This window comes from Prunus dulcis, chromosome 6, assembly GCF_902201215.1.
Source record: "Prunus dulcis chromosome 6, ALMONDv2, whole genome shotgun sequence".
Taxonomy (NCBI): domain Eukaryota; kingdom Viridiplantae; phylum Streptophyta; class Magnoliopsida; order Rosales; family Rosaceae; genus Prunus; species Prunus dulcis.
The window spans coordinates 12,622,478-12,641,263 of record NC_047655.1 but is presented as its reverse complement, the minus strand read 5'-3'; the positions used below and the strand labels follow the sequence as shown (position 1 = coordinate 12,641,263).

The following is an 18,786-nucleotide window of genomic DNA, read 5'->3' as shown; positions in this document are numbered from 1 at the left end:
ATTAAACGGACTAGCTTTGATTTCAATTGAAAGTGAACTTCTTGAAAAACTTGATTATGAACATTTGATTGATGATTTCTCTTCTAAAAATTCAAGAAGATCAATTTTCAGACATTAGTATTGTACTAGCTGTGTTTTTTTTCTTCTGGGGTAAAAGCTCTCGTAATAATTTTAATTCTTCAAATAAGACAGCAAATACAATGTGAATGATTTTTGGATAATCAGGTATGTTTTTGTTGTTGCTTTTGTGTTTAATGCAATATAATCTAATTTGTTAATGACATTTGTGTGCAACTACTCTTTAATTTGTGATTGCCATTTTTTTTTTTCTATTAAACACAGATTGCTTATTGGAGGCAGCAAGGGACCTTATATGGGGCACAAGGAGCTTATTTTTGTACCAAACATTTAACTTTATCAAATGGAAACATTTAAATTTTTATGAATTTGATTTCTGATTGTCATTACATATTTATTGATGGTGAATTTTAGTTATAAAAAAAATTGTTTATGACATTAAGTTATGGCAAATTTTTATAGTATTTACGTATTTGATTATGTGAGGTCCCAATTTAAGTTTCGCACAGGGCCTTCAAAATCTCAGGTACGGCCCTGCACACCAGCATCCATCTAGCACGAGGCCTTTTGGGAGCTCACTGGCTTCGGAGTCGTGGGAACTCTGAAGTTAAGTGAGTTGGGGGCCAGAGCAATCCCAGGATGGGTGACCCACTGGGAAGTTGCTCGTGAGTTCCCAGAAACAAAACCGTGATGGCAAAGAGAGGGGCCCAAGGAGGACAATATCGTGCTACGGCAGAGCCGATCCCGAGATGTGACAATTTGGTATCAGAGCCACTCTGCCGTGTGGTGCGAGTGTGCGGACGTAGACGTCGGGCCCTTAAGGGGGGTGGATTGTAAGATCCCGCATCAACCAACGGAGAGGGGGTGATGTGCCTTATATGTGCACACCCGCATCCATCTAACACGAGGCCTTTTGAGAGCTCACTGGCTTCGGAGTCGTGGGAACTCTGAAGTTAAGCGAGTTGGGGGCCAGAGCAATCCCAGGATGGGTAACCCACTGGGACGTTACTCGTGAGTTCCCAGAAACAAAACCGTGAGGGCAGAGAGGGGGCCCCAAAGCGGAAAATATCGTGCTACGGCGGAGCCGATCTCGGGATGTGACAGTTTGCACAGGTACTAAAAATCCTATCAAGAAATTGGCGCTGTTGCCAGGGACTATTTTAGACAATTTTTGTTTAACCTTTTTCTGATTTATTTTATTTTATTTTATTTTTAATTTTCGTCAAAAAAAAAATTGAAATTGAACAATTTTGTTTCTGTTGCAGATTCTGCAGACTGCATGGTCCAAACCAGATCAGGAACTGCACAGATTGTACAATTTGATCCAGAACCAGAGCGCACACTGCATAGACAGCGGAGAGAAGTTACTTGGGCTTGGGACTGTTTACTGCAGGGCACTTTTCTGCAGAATCTGTTTGCAAACGAGGGTAACATGGCGTTAGAATTACCTGCGGCAGGTAGACCACTCAGGCAGTCATTGGAAGCCCGTGCCACTGATGTTCCCAATTGCATTGTGTATCCTGAACAAGAAGAGGGTGATTCGTTCGAGATCAGGCACCATATGCTTGAAATTCTACCTACTTTTCGGGGGCTGCCTAATGAAGATGCAAACATACATATTGCAAAATTTATTGTGGGTTGCAAGAATATTTTGATTAGGGGTTTTTCTGCTGAGGCTATTAAGTTACGTCTTTTCCCTTTCACTTTGAAGGACAAGGCAGAAACTTGGTTATTCACTCTACCCGCTAATAGCATTACTACTTGGCAGCAGTTACACACAAAATTCCTGAACAAATATTATCCAGCATCCAAGACATTGAATTTCAAGAGGGAGATTTTGACATTTACACGAAGCCTAATGAAGAGTTTCATGAAGCGTGGGAGAGATATACAGAGATGTACATAAAGTGTCCACATGTTAAAATTGATTCAGATACACAAATGAATATTTTCTTTGATGGGCTTAATCCTACATCTAAGAGCCATGTGAATGCATAAGCAGGAGGATCATTGTCAAATAAATCTGCAAGAGAGGCATTTGAACTGTTTGATATGATGGCTACAGAATCTCAGCAATGGGCAGCAGAACATTCACAGAAAAGGGGCATTTTTGAGTTATCAGTAGGTTCTCCCAATATGTCTGCACAAATGGAAAAAATGGATAAGAAAATTGATGCAAAGTTTGATATGCTTCTACAACATCTAGCAAGTTCTACACAGCAGCCACCTACATCAACAGTTTGCACTATATGCAGTATGGCTACACATGACATAATGGGCTGCCCACATAGAGACTCTTACCCAGAGCTTGTTGAACAACATGTCAATATGATGAACAGCTATCAAAGGCCTAGGAATGATGCATATGCAACTCATTACAATCCTGGATGGAGGGATCACCCTAATTTCAAATGGGGTGACAATCAGACTAATGCCAAACCATTCCAGCATGCACAAAAACCTTTTGTTCCCCCCAAACCATCTCTGGAAGATCAACTTGCTAAACTGGCAGCAACAACTCAATCATTCATCGAGGGCAACAATCAAAGATTTCAAAATGTTGAAGCATCAATTAAAAGTTTGGAGCAACAATTTGGACAGCTAGCTACACAGATTTCAAATAGAGAAAAGGGCAAATTTCCTAGTCAAACAATTCCTAATCCAAATGGACGTGAAGATTGCAACGTTGTTCGGACTTTACGATGTGGAAAAAGCTATGACAATCGTGAAAATAGCATTGAAAAGGAGCAGCAAACAGTGGAGGATAATACAGAAAATTTTGCAGCAGCAGAATCTGCCAAACCTGCAGAAAAACATAATTTGGCAGATCTAGAAACTGTTCCAAAACAAGTTCCTGAGCGTGTTTATGAGGCCCCTATTCCATATCCAGAACGTTTGAAGCCAAAAGCAAAAGATCAACAACTCAAGGACTTTATGCAGACATTATCCAAGGTTCAAATCAACATTCCATTACTGGATGCAATCAAGAAAATTCCATCATATGCCAAATTTTTGAAGGAAGTTTGCAGCAGCAAAAAGAAGCTTTCAGATTTGGACAAAGTTATTTTGACAGAACAGTGCAGCGCAGTTTTGCTACACAAACTACCACCTAAGAAAAAAGATCCAGGGAGTTTTAATATTTCTTGCACTATTGGAAATTCTAATTTTAAAAGTGCTTTAATTGATTTGGGTGCAAGTATTAATTTGATGCCTTTTTCTGTTTTCCAGCGATTGGGGCAAGGAGATTTAAAGCCTACATCAATTATACTTCAACTAGCTGACCGTTCAATCACTTATCCAAGAGGTGTTATTGAAGATATAATTATTAAGGTTGATAATCTTTATCTACCGGCAGATTTTGTGGTTTTAGACATGGATGAAGACCTTCAAACACCTATTATTTTGGGGAGGCCGTTTATGGCAACAGCTAGGACCTTAATTGATGTGGAAGCTGGAACATTGACTTTACGGGTTCAGGACCAATCTGTGGTGTTTAATTTGTTTGAGGCAGCAAAACGTCCTGCTGAGCACCAAGATTGTATGCGTATTGACATGGTAGATAGGATGGTGCAGGACGGATTTTATGCTAATTCAAAAACATATCAGTTGCTGCATGTTTTACAGGGGGAACTTGAGACAGATTTTGAAGATGAAGGTGTTCTTGAGTACATTCACGCATTGAACAATCTGCCCACAGTGTTGCCAAAATTTAGGAATGTGTACGAGAGTTTAGGGGAGCCCAAACAGCCCCTTAAACCATCTAGACAACAGCCGCCAAAATTGGAGCTGAAGCCTTTACCAAAACATCTTAAATATGCATATTTAGGAGCTGCAGAGACGTTGCCAGTTATAATTGCAGCAGATTTAACACTGACAGAGGAAGATAAATTGCTTCGTGTGTTGAGAAAATATCAAGATGCATTGGGATGGACAATTGCGGACATCAAGGGAATCAGCCCAGCCCTATGTATGCACAGAATATTAATGGAAGACGACGTGAAGCCAACAGTTGATGCTCAACGCCGCCTTAACCCAATTATGAAAGAGGTGGTCAGAACAGAGGTTATGAAATTACTTGATGCCGGTATGATTTATCCTATTTCTGACAGTAAATGGGTTAGCCCGACTCAAGTTGTGCCTAAACGAACCGGTATTACAGTGGTGAAAAATGATAATAATGAGTTAGTTCCTACACGATTGACTACGGGTTGGAGAATGTGTGTAGATTACCGGAAGCTTAACACAGGGACGAGAAAAGACCATTTTCCATTGCCTTTTATTGACCAGATGTTAGAAAGGTTGGCTGGGCGGGCTTTTTACTGTTTTCTTGATGGGTATTCTGGATATAATCAGATTCCAATCGCACCAGAGGATCAAGAGAAGACTACTTTCACTTGTCCATTCGGTACTTATGCTTATCGGAGGATGCCGTTTGGATTATGCAATGCACCTGCTACGTTTCAACGTTGTATGATGAGTATTTTTTCTGGCTTGGTCGAAAATATTGTGGAAGTTTTTATGGATGATTTTTCTGTTTTTGGGGATTCATATGATCAGTGCTTACAGAATTTATCATTAGTTCTTCAGAGATGTCAAGAGACGAATTTAGTGCTAAACTGGGAAAAGTGTCATTTCATGGTTGAACAGGGAATTGTCTTGGGTCATTCAATTTCTAGCAAAGGCATTGAGGTTGACAAAGCAAAGATTGACGTTATTGCAAAGCTGCCACCTCCTACATCAGTAAAAGGTGTGAGGTCCTTCTTAGGACACGCAGGTTTTTATCGTCGGTTCATCAAGGATTTCTCCAAGATTAGTCGACCTTTGTGCACTTTATTGGCTAAGGATGCACCATTTAATTTTGATAAGGCCTGTTTAGAAGCATTCAACAAGTTGAAAGCACTCCTAACTTCGGCGCCCATCATTGCTGCACCAAATTGGGATTTACCATTTGAACTAATGTGTGATGCGTCAGATTATGCTGTCGGGGCAGTTTTAGGGCAGCGAAAAGATAAGCTTCCCCATGTCATCTATTATGCAAGTCGTACTCTCAATGATGCACAGCTTAACTATGCAACTACAGAGAAGGAATTGTTGGCAGTTGTGTTCGCACTAGAGAAATTTCGGTCTTATTTGGTTGGGGCTAAAATAATTGTCTATACGGATCATGCTGCACTAAAATACTTGTTGTCTAAGAAGGATGCAAAGCCTAGATTGATTCGTTGGGTTCTTTTACTTCAAGAATTTGACTTAGAGATTCAAGACAAGAAGGGCAGTGAGAATGTTGTGGCTGATCATTTATCTAGATTAATTATTCCAGCAGCTACAGAGGCAGATTCTCTACCATTGAGTGAAAGTTTCCCAGATGAACAGCTATTTGCTGTCAAAATTGACACACCTTGGTTTGCAGATATTGTCAATTATTTGGCTAAGGGTGTGGTGCATCCAGATTTTTCCTACCAGCAGAAAAAGAAGTTTTTATCTGATGTAAAGCACTATTTCTGGGATGAACCGTACTTATACAAGTATTGTGCGGACCAGATTATTCGCAGGTGTATTCCGGAGGCTGAACAGGAAAGTGTTTTAAAGTTTGCTCATCACTACGCTTGTGGAGGACATTTTGGGCAGAAAAGGACAGCAGAGAAAATCCTACAGAGTGGGTTATTTTGGCCAACACTTTTTAGAGATTCACAGAATTGGTGCAAGGCATGTGATAGGTGTCAAAGGGTCGGAAATCAATCCAGAAGGAATGAGATGCCCCAACAAAGTATCTTAATTGTTGAACTATTTGATGTTTGGGGTATTGATTTCATGGGACCATTCCCATCTTCTAACGGGCACCAATATATTTTAGTGGCTGTGGAATATGTTTCAAAGTGGGTCGAGGCCATTGCCGCACAAACTAATCAAGGATCAGTGGTCCTGAAGTTCCTCCAGGGGGTTATATTTCCACGTTTTGGAATTCCGCGTGTTATTCTTAGTGATGGGGGGAAGCATTTTATTAATAAACCATTTGCTAACCTACTGGCAAAATATGGGATTAATCATCGCGTGGCTACACCATACCACCCACAGACATCTGGTCAAGTTGAAGTTTCAAACAGAGAAATAAAACGTATTTTGGAGAAAACAGTGAGCTCTACACGCAAGGATTGGAGTTTCAAACTAAATGATGCTTTGTGGGCATACAGGACAGCTTATAAAACTCCTATTGGGATGTCACCATTCCGACTTGTTTATGGGAAAGCCTGTCATCTACCTATGGAGCTGGAGCATAAAGCTTACTGGGCCATTAAAGAGTTAAATTTTGCATATGACTCAGCTGGGGAAAAGCGGAAATTGCAGTTAAATGAGCTAGAGGAAATTCGTCAAGGTGCTTATGATAGTTCTCGCATCTACAAGGAAAGAACTAAGGCATTTCATGACAGTCAAATTTTACGGAAGGAATTTCAGCCAGGGCAAAAGGTTCTGTTATTTAGTTCAAGGCTCAAGTTGTTTCCAGGGAAATTAAAATCTCGCTGGACTGGACCCTACCTAGTGACTCAAGTTTTTCCTCATGGAGCAGTTCAAATCACTAATGAAGATAAAGGCAACACGTTCAAGGTGAATGGTCATAGGCTGAAACCCTACGTGGAGACACCCTTTGACATTGCAGCCGAGTCTTTGACTCTGAAGGAACCAGTGATTTGACCACCAGGCTTCTGCAAAGTCTAGCTACAGACTTAAAATAAAGCGCTTATTGGGAGGCAACCCAATTTTTCTAAACTATTTACTTCTTTTATTTTCAAAACATAAAAAATAAAAATAAAATTTGTTGTTGTTGTTTTCTTTATCTAGTTGTTTCTATTTTCTTTCTATTCCTAACACATAATTGACTCAATGCAGGACACAACCATCAGCAGCAAGCATCAAAAACAGAAAATCCTATACTGGAATCTTGCACCCAGTAGCAGCTGGAATCTTGCACCCAGCAGCAGCCCATGTTATTTTCACATTTTTTTCATATTAAAAAAATTAAAAAAAACAAAATAAGATAATAAGTCCTACTTTTATGGAATATAACTACCCATGTTATTTTTTCTTAATACTAAAAATAAAATAAAAATAAAAAAGAAAACCAATTGGTCAAGGGGCTAGTATTTCATAAAAGTAGGACTTATTATCTGATTTTGTTTTTAATTTTAATTTTTTTAAATATAAAAAGATGTGAATTTACCATTTTATTCTTATTTAATTAATAATTTTAATTCTTAATGCTTGAATTAACTAATGACATTATCTAATATTTTAAATATTTCACCATTCTTTGTCTTTTATTTTATATATATAATAATCTATTCTAAATTAATTTAATCACAAGAACTCAACTTGAATGCAATGGACAGACGTATATAAAACCTAAATCTCAGGCTTATCACGCCAAACTTTTTCAAAGTGCGAGATGACGCATACCAGACCACCAGCAGGGAGTCGACCAATATTTAAAAAGAAAAAAGAAAAAAAAAGACCACGGACAGGGATTTAAAGCGAGGTCTACAGAGAAAATAAAATCAAAAGTCGGGGCACTAACGTAATTGTGGTCATCCACGCGAATATTCTAACTCTTTCTGAGACTTCGTTTTCCAATTCCAACTAGATTTAGAAGAAAGAAAGAAACAAGTAGTGAAATAGAAGAAGAAGAAGAAGAAGAAGAAGACCTTTCTCTATTAATTTGAAGCCTTCAGGTTTGGTGGGCGACCTCAGTTCTTCTGACCTGCTTCTTCACGACCCTTATTTTGTCCTCTTCCTCTTACTATAAAATTCCAAGAATTCCCCAAATTCACTCTCCAAAATCCTACTTTTTTATCCACAAAATTCTCCAATTCTCCCCAATTTGCTCATCAAATTCTCGCGGATCAGAACCGTATTTGCCTTAATTTATTGTCCGGAAAGAGAACGAGATTCAGATAGAGAAAAATGTTTAACGGAATGAATATGATGGATCCTGAGTTGATGAGACTCGCTCAGGAGCAGATGAGTCGCATGTCACCCGCCGAGTTGGCGAAGATCCAGCAGCAGGTCAATTTCGACTTTCTATTTTTCAATTTGTTCTTTTTCCCAATCTTAGGGTTTAATTTTCAATTTTATGTGATTGTGTTCATGGTTTTAGTTTTCAGTTGAATGTTTAACGTATTTATTTAGCGGTTTAGTTTGTAATGTTTGATTTTTATGTTTGAGTTGCATTGCAGATGATGGCTAATCCAGAATTGATGAGGATGGCCTCCGAGGGCATGAAGAACATGAGGCCTGAAGACTTTAAACAGGCTGCAGAGCAGTTGAAGCAGACCCGTCCAGAAGAGATGGCTGAGATTGGTGAGAAGATGGCTAGTGCATCGCCTGAAGAGATAGCAGCTATGCGTGCCCGTGTTGATGCCCAGGCCTCTTACGAATTGAATGCAGCCCAGATGCTGAAGAATCAGGTATGTAGTAGTCATCTTAAGATCAACCGTTAATCGACTATGTTCTTTTTTCTTTATGATTTCTTCGTGGATTGAACACCTTTGCTATGGTTAGAAAACTATGATTGAATAGTTAATCTCACATAGGATGAAAATTGTGCCCAAGTTCTGACCACCCAAGATCTGACATTAGTGTAATTGAAGTTTGGTATTCCCAAAAAAATGGGCTGTAATGCACTAGATAAAGTTTGTTGCATCATACCGCTTTACCTTACTTCTGATTGGGACCAAGCCGCACATGAGTGAAGCTTCACGACAAGGGAACGTGATTTGAATCCAACAAGACCAAAACCTTCCAAACATACTTTTTATCATAAAGCACTAAGTAACTTTTGTTAAAGGTCTTCAGCAGGCATGCAGAACACCAACCTAATCATCACAAACCGGGAAGAGTCACAATCTGATAGACATCTCCTCTATCTGTGTTATTCTTTGTCCGCCAGTGGATCAAACTAGAACCTTTTCTTTTAAAAAGCTATCCATGAATAAGTACGTCTCCAGATTTTATTTTCTACTTGTGGCTACTTCTCCATCTTGATATACTGAATTTTCAGTGTTCCTCATCAAATACTAGATTCTAATATGTTTTCTCACCGATTGTACCTTTGCCTGCGAAAAGACCTCATCTCTAGAAGTCTGGGTTGCAGGGTGTCCCTTGCGTGGTAGGATTCAAAACCTCTCCTCGCTCCTGTGGTGGCTACTTAGATATTATTGGGTCTATAATTCTTATCATTAGAGGATTTTGGACAGAACATATTAAGACTCATTCCACTTTGTTTTTATTTTTTAACCAGATAAAATGATTCTTGGCTTTCTTAGTGCAACCTGATTCTCCAAGTGTTAAGATTCATTTCCTTTAGATTAGATTTCTTATTTTTGATCATTTGAGGTAAATCATGATCACGATAGCAGAATGATACATCCTGCATGAGTCATGAGCAATAAACTTGTATCACATATCACATAAAAGAAAGTGGTAATTTGTTGCAATAAATTTTTCTTCCTGGAGTTAGATTTTTTGAAATAAAAGAATGTGATGCATTGACACCATGAGAGTGTAATGTAGTACAAAGCGCAAGACTGAAAATAAGAGAGAATAAAATAATTGAACTGATAGAGTGATAACACAACTTCTGTGAGATATAGAATTAAGATTGTCACTTGGGAAAGTTGACCCAAGCTTAACCCAAGCCCTACCCTGATAATGGACAAGTTGGGCTTTGGGATTTACAAGGTTTAGGGTTAAAGTTGAGAAATTTCCAACCTGAAATCGGGTTGGGCTAGGTCTAAGGTATCCCGGGCCCAAGCCAACCTGAAGCTGACATGTTCTGTAATAAATTTTTAATTATATACATCTCAACAATGCACTCATGTTATGACATGTGTATTTATTTTATACTTTACCTTATGATTCCTAAAATATCAACCCTATCGGCTACTCATTTTATTACACGTGAATTAGTCACTTCACGTGGCCATGTAATGGTCACACCCAAGTTTTTTCTGATTCTCTCTGATCCAAATCCAAATCCATGCATTCAAGTGTGGTATGGGCCGGGTTAGGGCTAGGAAAGATAGGCTGATGATCGGGCTGTGTTAGGATTGGGTTTGAAAGTCTAGTTATCTAGTTCCTTTCCTGATTTCCTACCCTATAGAATTGTTTTATAATGCTTAAGAAAGGATTAAAGAAAAAGTATCATTTAAAGTTGGACATTATTTCCTCATACTTTTTGACAATGTTTTGGCATCTAATTTCTTTTTTGTATTATGTATCACTTTTGCAGGGAAATGCACTTCATAGCCAGGGCAAGTTCAATGACGCCTTGCAGAAATACTTGCTTGTAAGTACAACTATTATAATATTATTTTGTTTTTTACTTTTATTTTTTTGGTTCTTTTCCTTAACAGTGCAGAGTCAGCCCTCTAACTGGTTTTAAATATTTGTGTGTAAAATCCTAGGCAAAAAAAAACCTGAACGGTCTTCCATCATCTAAAGGCAGATCGCTTCTGATGGCATGCTCACTCAACTTAATGTCTTGTTACTTGAAAACAAAGCAGTATGATGAATGCATAAACGAAGGTTCTGAGGTATATGTGGACGCATGCACACAGACACATCTTCATTGTTCGTCTTGCTTGCAAGCTCCTAACTTGAGCTAAAATCATGTATTTTTTCACTTCAGGTTTTGGCTTATGATGCAAACAATGTCAAAGCTCTTTACCGGAGAGGTCAAGCATATAAAGAAATGGGTCTATTAGAAGTGAGTATTATTAATAAACATACATATATGTTTTGTTCGCAGAGAATTCTGAAGCATCTTTTGTAGCCTATTTGGTTTCCTTAATTTTCGGATAGCTGTTTCCTTTACCTGATGGTCTATGTTGCATAACTTAGGATGCTGTCTCTGATCTGAGCAAGGCACATAAAGTTTCCCCTGATGATGAAACTATTGCAGATGTTTTAAGGTACAGCCCTTTCTTTTTCTTTTTGTTCATTTCTAGATCACAGTGAGGATCATTATGTTGCTGGTATTCACATATGTTGTATATATGAATGCTATATGTGTCATAATTAGCACTCAATTATATGACTGTTTGAGCAGTGAGACATAGCCTTTTTGTTCCTATTTTTTTTTCAAATGCTAGGCTAGAAAAAAGAGACTGTTTTGAAATTGTAAATAACATTTATTGTTGTCACAGAGATACTGAGGAAAGATTGGGTGAAGAGGGAGTTCAGTCTACACGAAGAGGTACCTTTTTATTCCACCTACTTTTCTCCTAAATTCTTAACTTAGATGCATGGGGCCCATATCATATAAGTTTCAGATTTCAAATCTTTGTTAGGATATTGAATTTTGCTTATTTGATAGGATTAGTAATTGAAGAAATAACCGAAGAAGTTGAGACTCTGCCATCTGCTAACCATAAAAGCTCATCTACAAACCATTCTCCGGCACAACCAAAGGAAAGTAATGACATTTCTAAGACTCGGATTGCAGCTAAGCCTGAGGTTCTGCCAACCAATTCAGAGCATTTGGAGGCTTTAAAAAATAACCCAGAAGCTATCAGGTTTGTTTTGTTTGTGAACAAACTGCACCTTCTGATTATGATTGATTGTGTTTAAGATACATGATAATTTAAAAAAAAACTGTTGAGTTTGGAGCTTTTGATATATAAAACTAATCCACTTTCTTTTACCAGTTGGATTTAATTATCTTGTCATTCTTTTAAAGTTTCTTATTTTAAAGTTTCTTATTTGCGGAAGTTTAAGAAACTTAAATAGGAACTATAGGAAGTCTTGTGAGTTACAAAACTGTGCAACTTAAGTTCAAAAGTTGCTGTTATAAGGGATAGGTCATATTGAGCAATGTGGTGGAAGTGCGTAATGTGTGAATCTAGTGGCAGTCAAATGCGACACATTTTCTGTGCATTACATAAGCCACATTTTTGTGCATTATTTTCAAATGCCACAGATGCTTATAAACATTCTGAATTTTGAGTGTGGCCATGTGCGCATATGTGCTCATGCGCATTTAGGAGAGATGAGGGTGGATTGAAGTTGGGATACATTTGGCCGAATATGGTATTTCAATTCAATCTGAATGACTAATATTAAGCAGTTATCCAGCAATATGAAAGCCATAAACAATGGAAATCGGATAAAAGCAGAACTCTCTGTTGTTTCGACTCTGAGAACTGATATAAAGTTCCAAATAGCTTGTCACCAAAAATTATAATATTGATAAGTTCAATTGTTTATTTTGAATAGAAGTTACCATGTTCTACTCATGCAGCTTTTAAAAAAAATAAAATAAAATTCTACTCATGCGGCTTATATGCGTCCATATGACATTATAATAGTTTGTCTGTCTGGTTTACAGATCGTTCCAAAATTTCATTTCAAATGCTGATCCTAACACTCTGGCTGCTTTGAATCCTGGAAATTCTGAAGAGGTTCCTGCTGACATGGTTAAGACCGCCTCAAACATGATTAGCAAAATGTCACCTGAAGAACTACAGAAAATGCTTGAATTGGCTTCCTCATTTCAGGGGGATAATCCTTTTCTAAAGGGAGGTTCCAGTTCTAATATCAACAATTCTGTAACTCCAAACATGTCTCCGGATATGCTTAAAACTGCATCTGATATGATGAGTAAAATGCCACCGGAGGAGCTTCAGAAAATGTTTGAAGTAGCATCTTCTTTTAAAGGGAAAGACTCTTCTACAACACCAGCATCTGTTGGGGCTAACAAAAGAAGTTCATCAAATTATTCAAAAAGCCGTGAAAACTCTGCAGTAAATGCAACTCATGATGTAGATGAAACTAGCTCCCATGGAATGTTTCCTAATCTGGGAAGTGCTCCTCAATCAAGCTTCCCTGCCTCTGCTGTTGATATGCAAGAACAAATGAGAAACCAAATGAAGGATCCTGCAATGCAACAGGTTTGTACACTAAGAATTTGAGACTTTTTTCCTTTTATTTACATATGAAATCATACTAATGTTGCTATCATAAGGGTTTGAACCTTAAGCTTTTGAAGGATAACGGGTTGATGTGTTTTTTGGTAGAACAATTAAATCTTGCATGATCGTGTATACCACTTTTTAAGTTTGGTTGTTTTTCTCCTGCAGATGTTCTCATCCATGATTAAAAATATGAGCCCAGACATGATGGCAAACATGGGCGAGCAATTTGGTTTGAAGCTTTCTCGGGAAGATGCCGCAAAAGCTCAGCAAGCAATGTCTTCTTTGTCGCCACAGGACTTGGACAGAATGGTAACTTCCTACTCGATTTAATGGCTTTGATTGTCAGTGCATTGTTCCATGCTTTGTTAATACTTATCATAAAAGTCTGGATGTCTAACCAATTTGGTTACATGATGTTACTAAATTAAAAAAAGGTTTCTTTTGTTTTTTCATCATAATGTGAAGGATTTGTTATGTTTTAATAATGTAGATATTCAATTATTAAGATACATGAAGTTTTATAGCCATAGTTGTGAATCAGATTATCAATGTTCCCCCACTCTTTTTATTTTTGTTTTTAAAAAAACAGACATCTTAGTTTAGGATTCAGTTGAGTGAACATTATTGTGCTATCAAGTGCTTTGTCATGGAAACATATGATTCCATGGTTTTAGACACTATTTTCCTGCAGCCAAGTGAAGCTTTAGTTTATTGTTCACTTTCCTGTGCCGTGAGCCTGAAAAACTAGGACCAGTTGTTCAGACCTGTAAACTATCAAAATTAAAAGAGTGTTCATAGCTATTGGGCCATTATGTAGAGGATTTATTCTCATTTTTCTGATATTAGTGCATCTTTTCTTTCTGAGTTGTGAAGATGAATTTTATTTAATTTTTCTTTTTCTGTAACTTTGTCGTTGCAGATGAAATGGGCAGATAGGATTCAAAGAGGAATGGAAGGTGCAAGGAAGACAAAGAATTGGCTGCTAGGGAGAGCTGGTTTGGCTTTGGCAATATGCATGCTCATTTTAGCTGTAGTGCTTCATCGTTTGGGGTACATTGGTGGTTAGAGTGTAATTTTATTCGTAACTTATGAAAGAAGCATTCGGAGTCCAACCTCTAGCTAAGTGACACTTCCAAAAGCCAATGTCTCCCTGAATGCATCAAGAGAGGTGCTGTGTAACGGTTATTTATCGTCTAGGAAAGGAAGAAAATGGGAGAGGGAGGGAGGGGTGGTTCTTCAATGGGTAAAGATAGTCCCATGGTCTCTTTTTGCACGTACGTCATCACTAGTCGTAGCATTATTTGATTTGTTGAGACTGGCTTGCATTTGCTTTTGCATAATTGGAATCTCGCAAAAGGGATCCATTATGGAATTGATTTGCGCTACTTTCTGTAAAATTATGGTAATAATAAGTAATCTAATCCCTGAGCGCAGTAAGTGTTTGATGTGTTCTGATTATTCTCTGTATTCTGTCTTCCAAAATGGAGAAGGCGAAAAATATAACATTGTGAGGCATCAAGGGTTCACCATCTCCATCAATACCCAATAAATTATGCTTAAAACTCTCCTTTACCAAAAGAAATTAGGATCCCTCTTCGTTGCATCTCATGATTATTTGAACAAACAAAACAAGAGCATTCGCCTATGCACTTGATGTCATGGGTTGTATTTACACCTTCACCGAGGTAGCTTGAATTGACAAATTTCTCCTACAAGCCTTTGCTAACACTAATAGCTAAGAGCATCTATAATAATGCTCTTTAATTTGTAGTTAAAATTTAGCTAAAAACATACAAAAGGTATTTTAGGAGCTTTCTATAAAATTTTAACTCCAATCACACTCTCTAATTTAGAGACTCATAAATGCTACATTTTTTTTTTTTTTTGGGACGAAAACTACAACTCTTTTTTAATTGGTCAATCTCTATTAAAAAAAAAATACAAAAAATAGTTTGCATTAATTAAAGGTTTAAAATACTCATAAAATAAAGCAGCATTAAATTATAGGAAGGGAGCCACTATGAGTCCTTTCTCTCTCATAAGATTTAAGAGCTCATAGAGGTCTCCATATTTTAGAAGGTGGATAGGGAGTATGGTTGAAGTTGTATTTTTTCAATTCCTCCCTAAAATTTGTCTAAGGATGTGGTATGCTCCCTATTTCTTGGCTAAAATTTAGCTAAAAACACAAAAAAGCTAATGTTAGGAGCTCTCAAAAAAATTTCAACCCCAACCATTCTTCCTAATTTGGAGAGTCATAAATGCTTTACTTCTTTTTGTCATAAATACTTTATTTCTTTTTAAAAGTCTTATTTATGTATATGCCCCCTTTGCTTTCAAAGTAGTCTCAGATTACCACATGTTCTTTGAAACGTTTCAATATATCACCTACACTTTTAATAACTGTCTCATGTTACCTATTCCGTCAGTATTAAGAGACGTTCCTTATGTGATGTGGCCCCCACTTCTTTTCAATCGCTTAACAATGGAGAGGAATGGTTATTTAATTTGAGAAAGGGGGGTATTTGGGAGAGAAAGGGGGGTATCTAGAATAACATATCTGAAATTGAGTACGATCCAACGGTTCAACAGTGTTGAACCCGGAAATCGCGTAATATGGAAAATCCGTTCGAGGCTCAAATGGTATCCAAATTGAGATCCGCGAATTCCTACGCGCTCGTGACAACCTAAGGATCGCAACAGGACACAATGCCACTGCACTACCCTCACCCACGCGCCGCCGCACGCGCCTGCAGCTTTGGGTGTCCAAAGCGATTACACCTCGCCGGAAAAACTCAAAACCACGGCTCCAAACTCCTATCATAGGTAAAACACCATATTTGGAACCACTTTCGTTCTTGGGCCTACCCCAAAAACTGACCGGAAGTGGCTGAACACGGAGGCCGAAACTCGGTCGAATTTCAATTTGAAAGCTGGGCTAGTTACAGTCAAAATCGATGCAAACCTACCCAACCATCAGCTAGAGCATGGAAAATAGGTTGAATTCCATACCTTACTTGACAAATTTGGAGAAGAATTGAGGGAGAACGAACAGTTTGAATTTTCGAGAAAAACCACCGGATTTCTGCAAATTCCGGCGACTGTGGTAGCTGCCGGTGTCGGGGATGGAGCGGGATGGAAGGAGGAGGAGCTGGCGGTCCTTTTGGGACCGGTACCACCCCAAACGGTGGCCGGAGCAAGTGGTGGCGACGGTAAAACCGTCGCCGCTGTGTGTACGGGAGGGGAGGGGTCGCGCACGGGAGAGAGAGAGAGAGAGAGAGAGAGAGGAAGAAAAATCTGGTTTTTCTAAAAATCAACTTCAAAAAATTTACGATTTTGCCACTGAGTTTCTTTTGACCATAACTCTCTCGTTACAACTCCGATTCGACCCCACTACGTGTCTATGAACTCATTTCACCGTGCTCTACGCAACGGTATCTGTAGAATGGTCAAATTCCTTTTCGGTCAAAAAGTCAACTTTTCCTTAATAAAATATTCCAATGGCAAAATCGTCTTTCCTCAAAATAAATTATTAATTAATAATGAATTTTTTGGTTTGGGTCATTACGCAAATAGCTCTAATATGGACATATAGTCAACCTCACAATAATCAAACCAATTGACTTCATCACCCAAATAAGACCATTCACTGTCACTTGACCCATTTTTAAATAGTTTACCTCCATGGAAAAACTCAAATGTAACAACGTCATCAACATCTTTATCTGTGTAAGAGGTATGAGGAAGATTCACTTAACAAACCGACAAAGGTAACAAAGACAATACAAGGACCACACAAGGACAATACAAGGAACACACAATGACCACATCAGGACTAGCATATAGTAAAAAAGTATACAAAAAAAACAAAACAAAAAACTCCAGTAACAGTTCAATGCACATGTCAACAACAAGAAAAACGAGTGAGAATAGGTCCACTTACATATGGGTTGACAACCTCCAGATTCTCTAAGCACCACCATCTTTGCACTTTCTAGCCTTAAAGTCCAACGCCAACTAGTGATTTCTTCTCCAGATTCTCCCAAATCCGAACCGCACCTCTGATTTTCATAAACCCTAGCCTTCTCCCAATTTCCCCTTATCTCCCAACTACCCCATTTTCTCAAATTGAATAACCTTTCCTCTCAATTGTTAAGCGATTGAAAAGAAGTGGGGGCCACATCACGTAAGGAACGTCTCTTAATACTGACGGAATAAGTAACGTGAGACAGTTATTAAAAGTGTAGGTGTTATATTGAGACGTTTTAAAGAACATGTGGTAATCTGAGACTACTTTAAAAGCACAAAGCCCTTTTTAAATTTAATTCTTTTGTTGGCTGATTGAGTTTGCAACTCTTCTTTTATAGATTGATTGGCCATGCCAGCCGGTGAATGTTGATTATCATTGCCATTATTCGAATACTGATTGTTACGATTCAAATCTCCACCCAAAAGATTGAAGAAATCACCACTTTGAGAATCCGTCTAACCATAGAAAAGAGACAACAAAAAACACTCTAGCAAGCGAATGAACATCCAATATAAATAGCTAAATTTCAACAGTAAAAAGAATTCCAAGAGTTGTTGGTCTTTCGTTGTGTAAAAGCTTTCATTTAAAATTCTATTTTTTGATGAACTCCAATTCTATTTTTATTTTGGGTTTTGTAGCAAATAATGCCAACGGTAAAATGTATTCAATTCAAGAGCTGTTGGTCTTTGGTTGTGCAATTCAATTTTGATATTCTATGGTTTTTGTGTTTTAAAACTGTTTGTGTTTTGCAAAATACCTACAGGGAAAAGAACTATAAAAAGAAGGGTGTTTGTGTGCTGCAAAATGTCTACAGTGAAAATAATTGAATTTTTTTTTTTGCTTGTGCGTTGCAAAACACCTACAGCAAAAAGAATAGAAAGCATAAAAAGTGTGCTGCAAAAAAAAGAAATGATAAAATTGTTAAAAATATATGCTTGTGTTTTGCAACGTGGAAAGGTGATTAAAAATATAAAATGCAGGAAAAAATGATAAAATTAAAGACATCATTAAATAAATGTTTAAAATAATAATAAAATATAGTAGCATTTAATTATAGGCAGTCACTATAAACCATTTCTCTCTTCTCAGATTTAGGAGCTCCTAGATGTAATAACCCAAAACAAAAATCCTAAATTAATTATTATTTTATTTTGGAAAAAGGACGATTTTGCCCTCACCATATTTAATTAGGAAAAAGTTGACTTTTTGACCGAGAAGGAATTTGGCAATTCCACTTACACCGTTGCGTAGAGTATGACGAAACGAGTCCGTAGACACGGAGTGGACTCGAATCGGAGTTGTAACGAAGAAAATACGGTCAAAATACCGTGAAGGGCAAAACGGTAATTTGAACAAAAAGTCAGATTTTTATCTCTTCTCTCTCTCTTCCCCCTCAGTTTCTCTCTCCTCTCTCTCTCTCCCTCCCGCGTGACAGCCTCACCTTCCAGTTGCCATAGCCGCCGCCACCGGTCACCCCGACCCACGGCGCCGGTACCAACGGAACCGCCTCGCCCTCGCCGTCACGTCCCGACCCATCTCCGCCCACGAGCCGACCGGAGCTGACCGGAAAACGGCTAAATCCGATCGGTTTTGCCCGATTTTCAAACCTCTCGTTCTCCTTCAATTCTCATCCGATTTTGTCGAGTAAGGTATGGATTCTCATCTATTTTTCATGCTCTATCTGATGGTTGGATAGGTTTTCATCAATTTTAGCCGTAG

General features: G+C 38.1%; 2 protein-coding genes and 1 non-coding gene across 3 annotated transcripts; 2 read left to right on the top strand and 1 right to left on the bottom strand.

Moving 5' to 3' along the window:
- Positions 1–1,897: 1,897 nt before the first annotated feature.
- Positions 1,898–2,003, bottom strand: LOC117633347. Its single transcript, XR_004586654.1, has one exon. It is a non-coding gene; the product is annotated as a small nucleolar RNA R71 (small nucleolar RNA).
- A 130-nt stretch (positions 2,004–2,133) lies between these two features.
- Positions 2,134–6,765, top strand: LOC117630296. Its single transcript, XM_034363039.1, has 2 exons — positions 2,134–4,285; positions 4,760–6,765. Exons 1-2 carry the CDS (start codon positions 2,134–2,136, stop codon positions 6,763–6,765), a joined length of 4,158 nt encoding a protein of 1,385 aa, XP_034218930.1.
- Positions 6,766–7,699: 934 nt separating this feature from the next.
- On the top strand, positions 7,700–14,498 carry LOC117631918 (outer envelope protein 61). Its single transcript, XM_034365260.1, has 11 exons — positions 7,700–8,133; positions 8,304–8,534; positions 10,358–10,414; positions 10,533–10,661; positions 10,757–10,834; positions 10,969–11,039; positions 11,274–11,323; positions 11,444–11,642; positions 12,455–13,016; positions 13,206–13,349; positions 13,960–14,498. The coding sequence occupies exons 1-11, from the start codon at positions 8,032–8,034 to the stop codon at positions 14,104–14,106; spliced, it is 1,770 nt and encodes a 589-aa protein (XP_034221151.1). The 5' UTR covers positions 7,700–8,031; the 3' UTR covers positions 14,107–14,498.
- Positions 14,499–18,786: the final 4,288 nt, after the last annotated feature.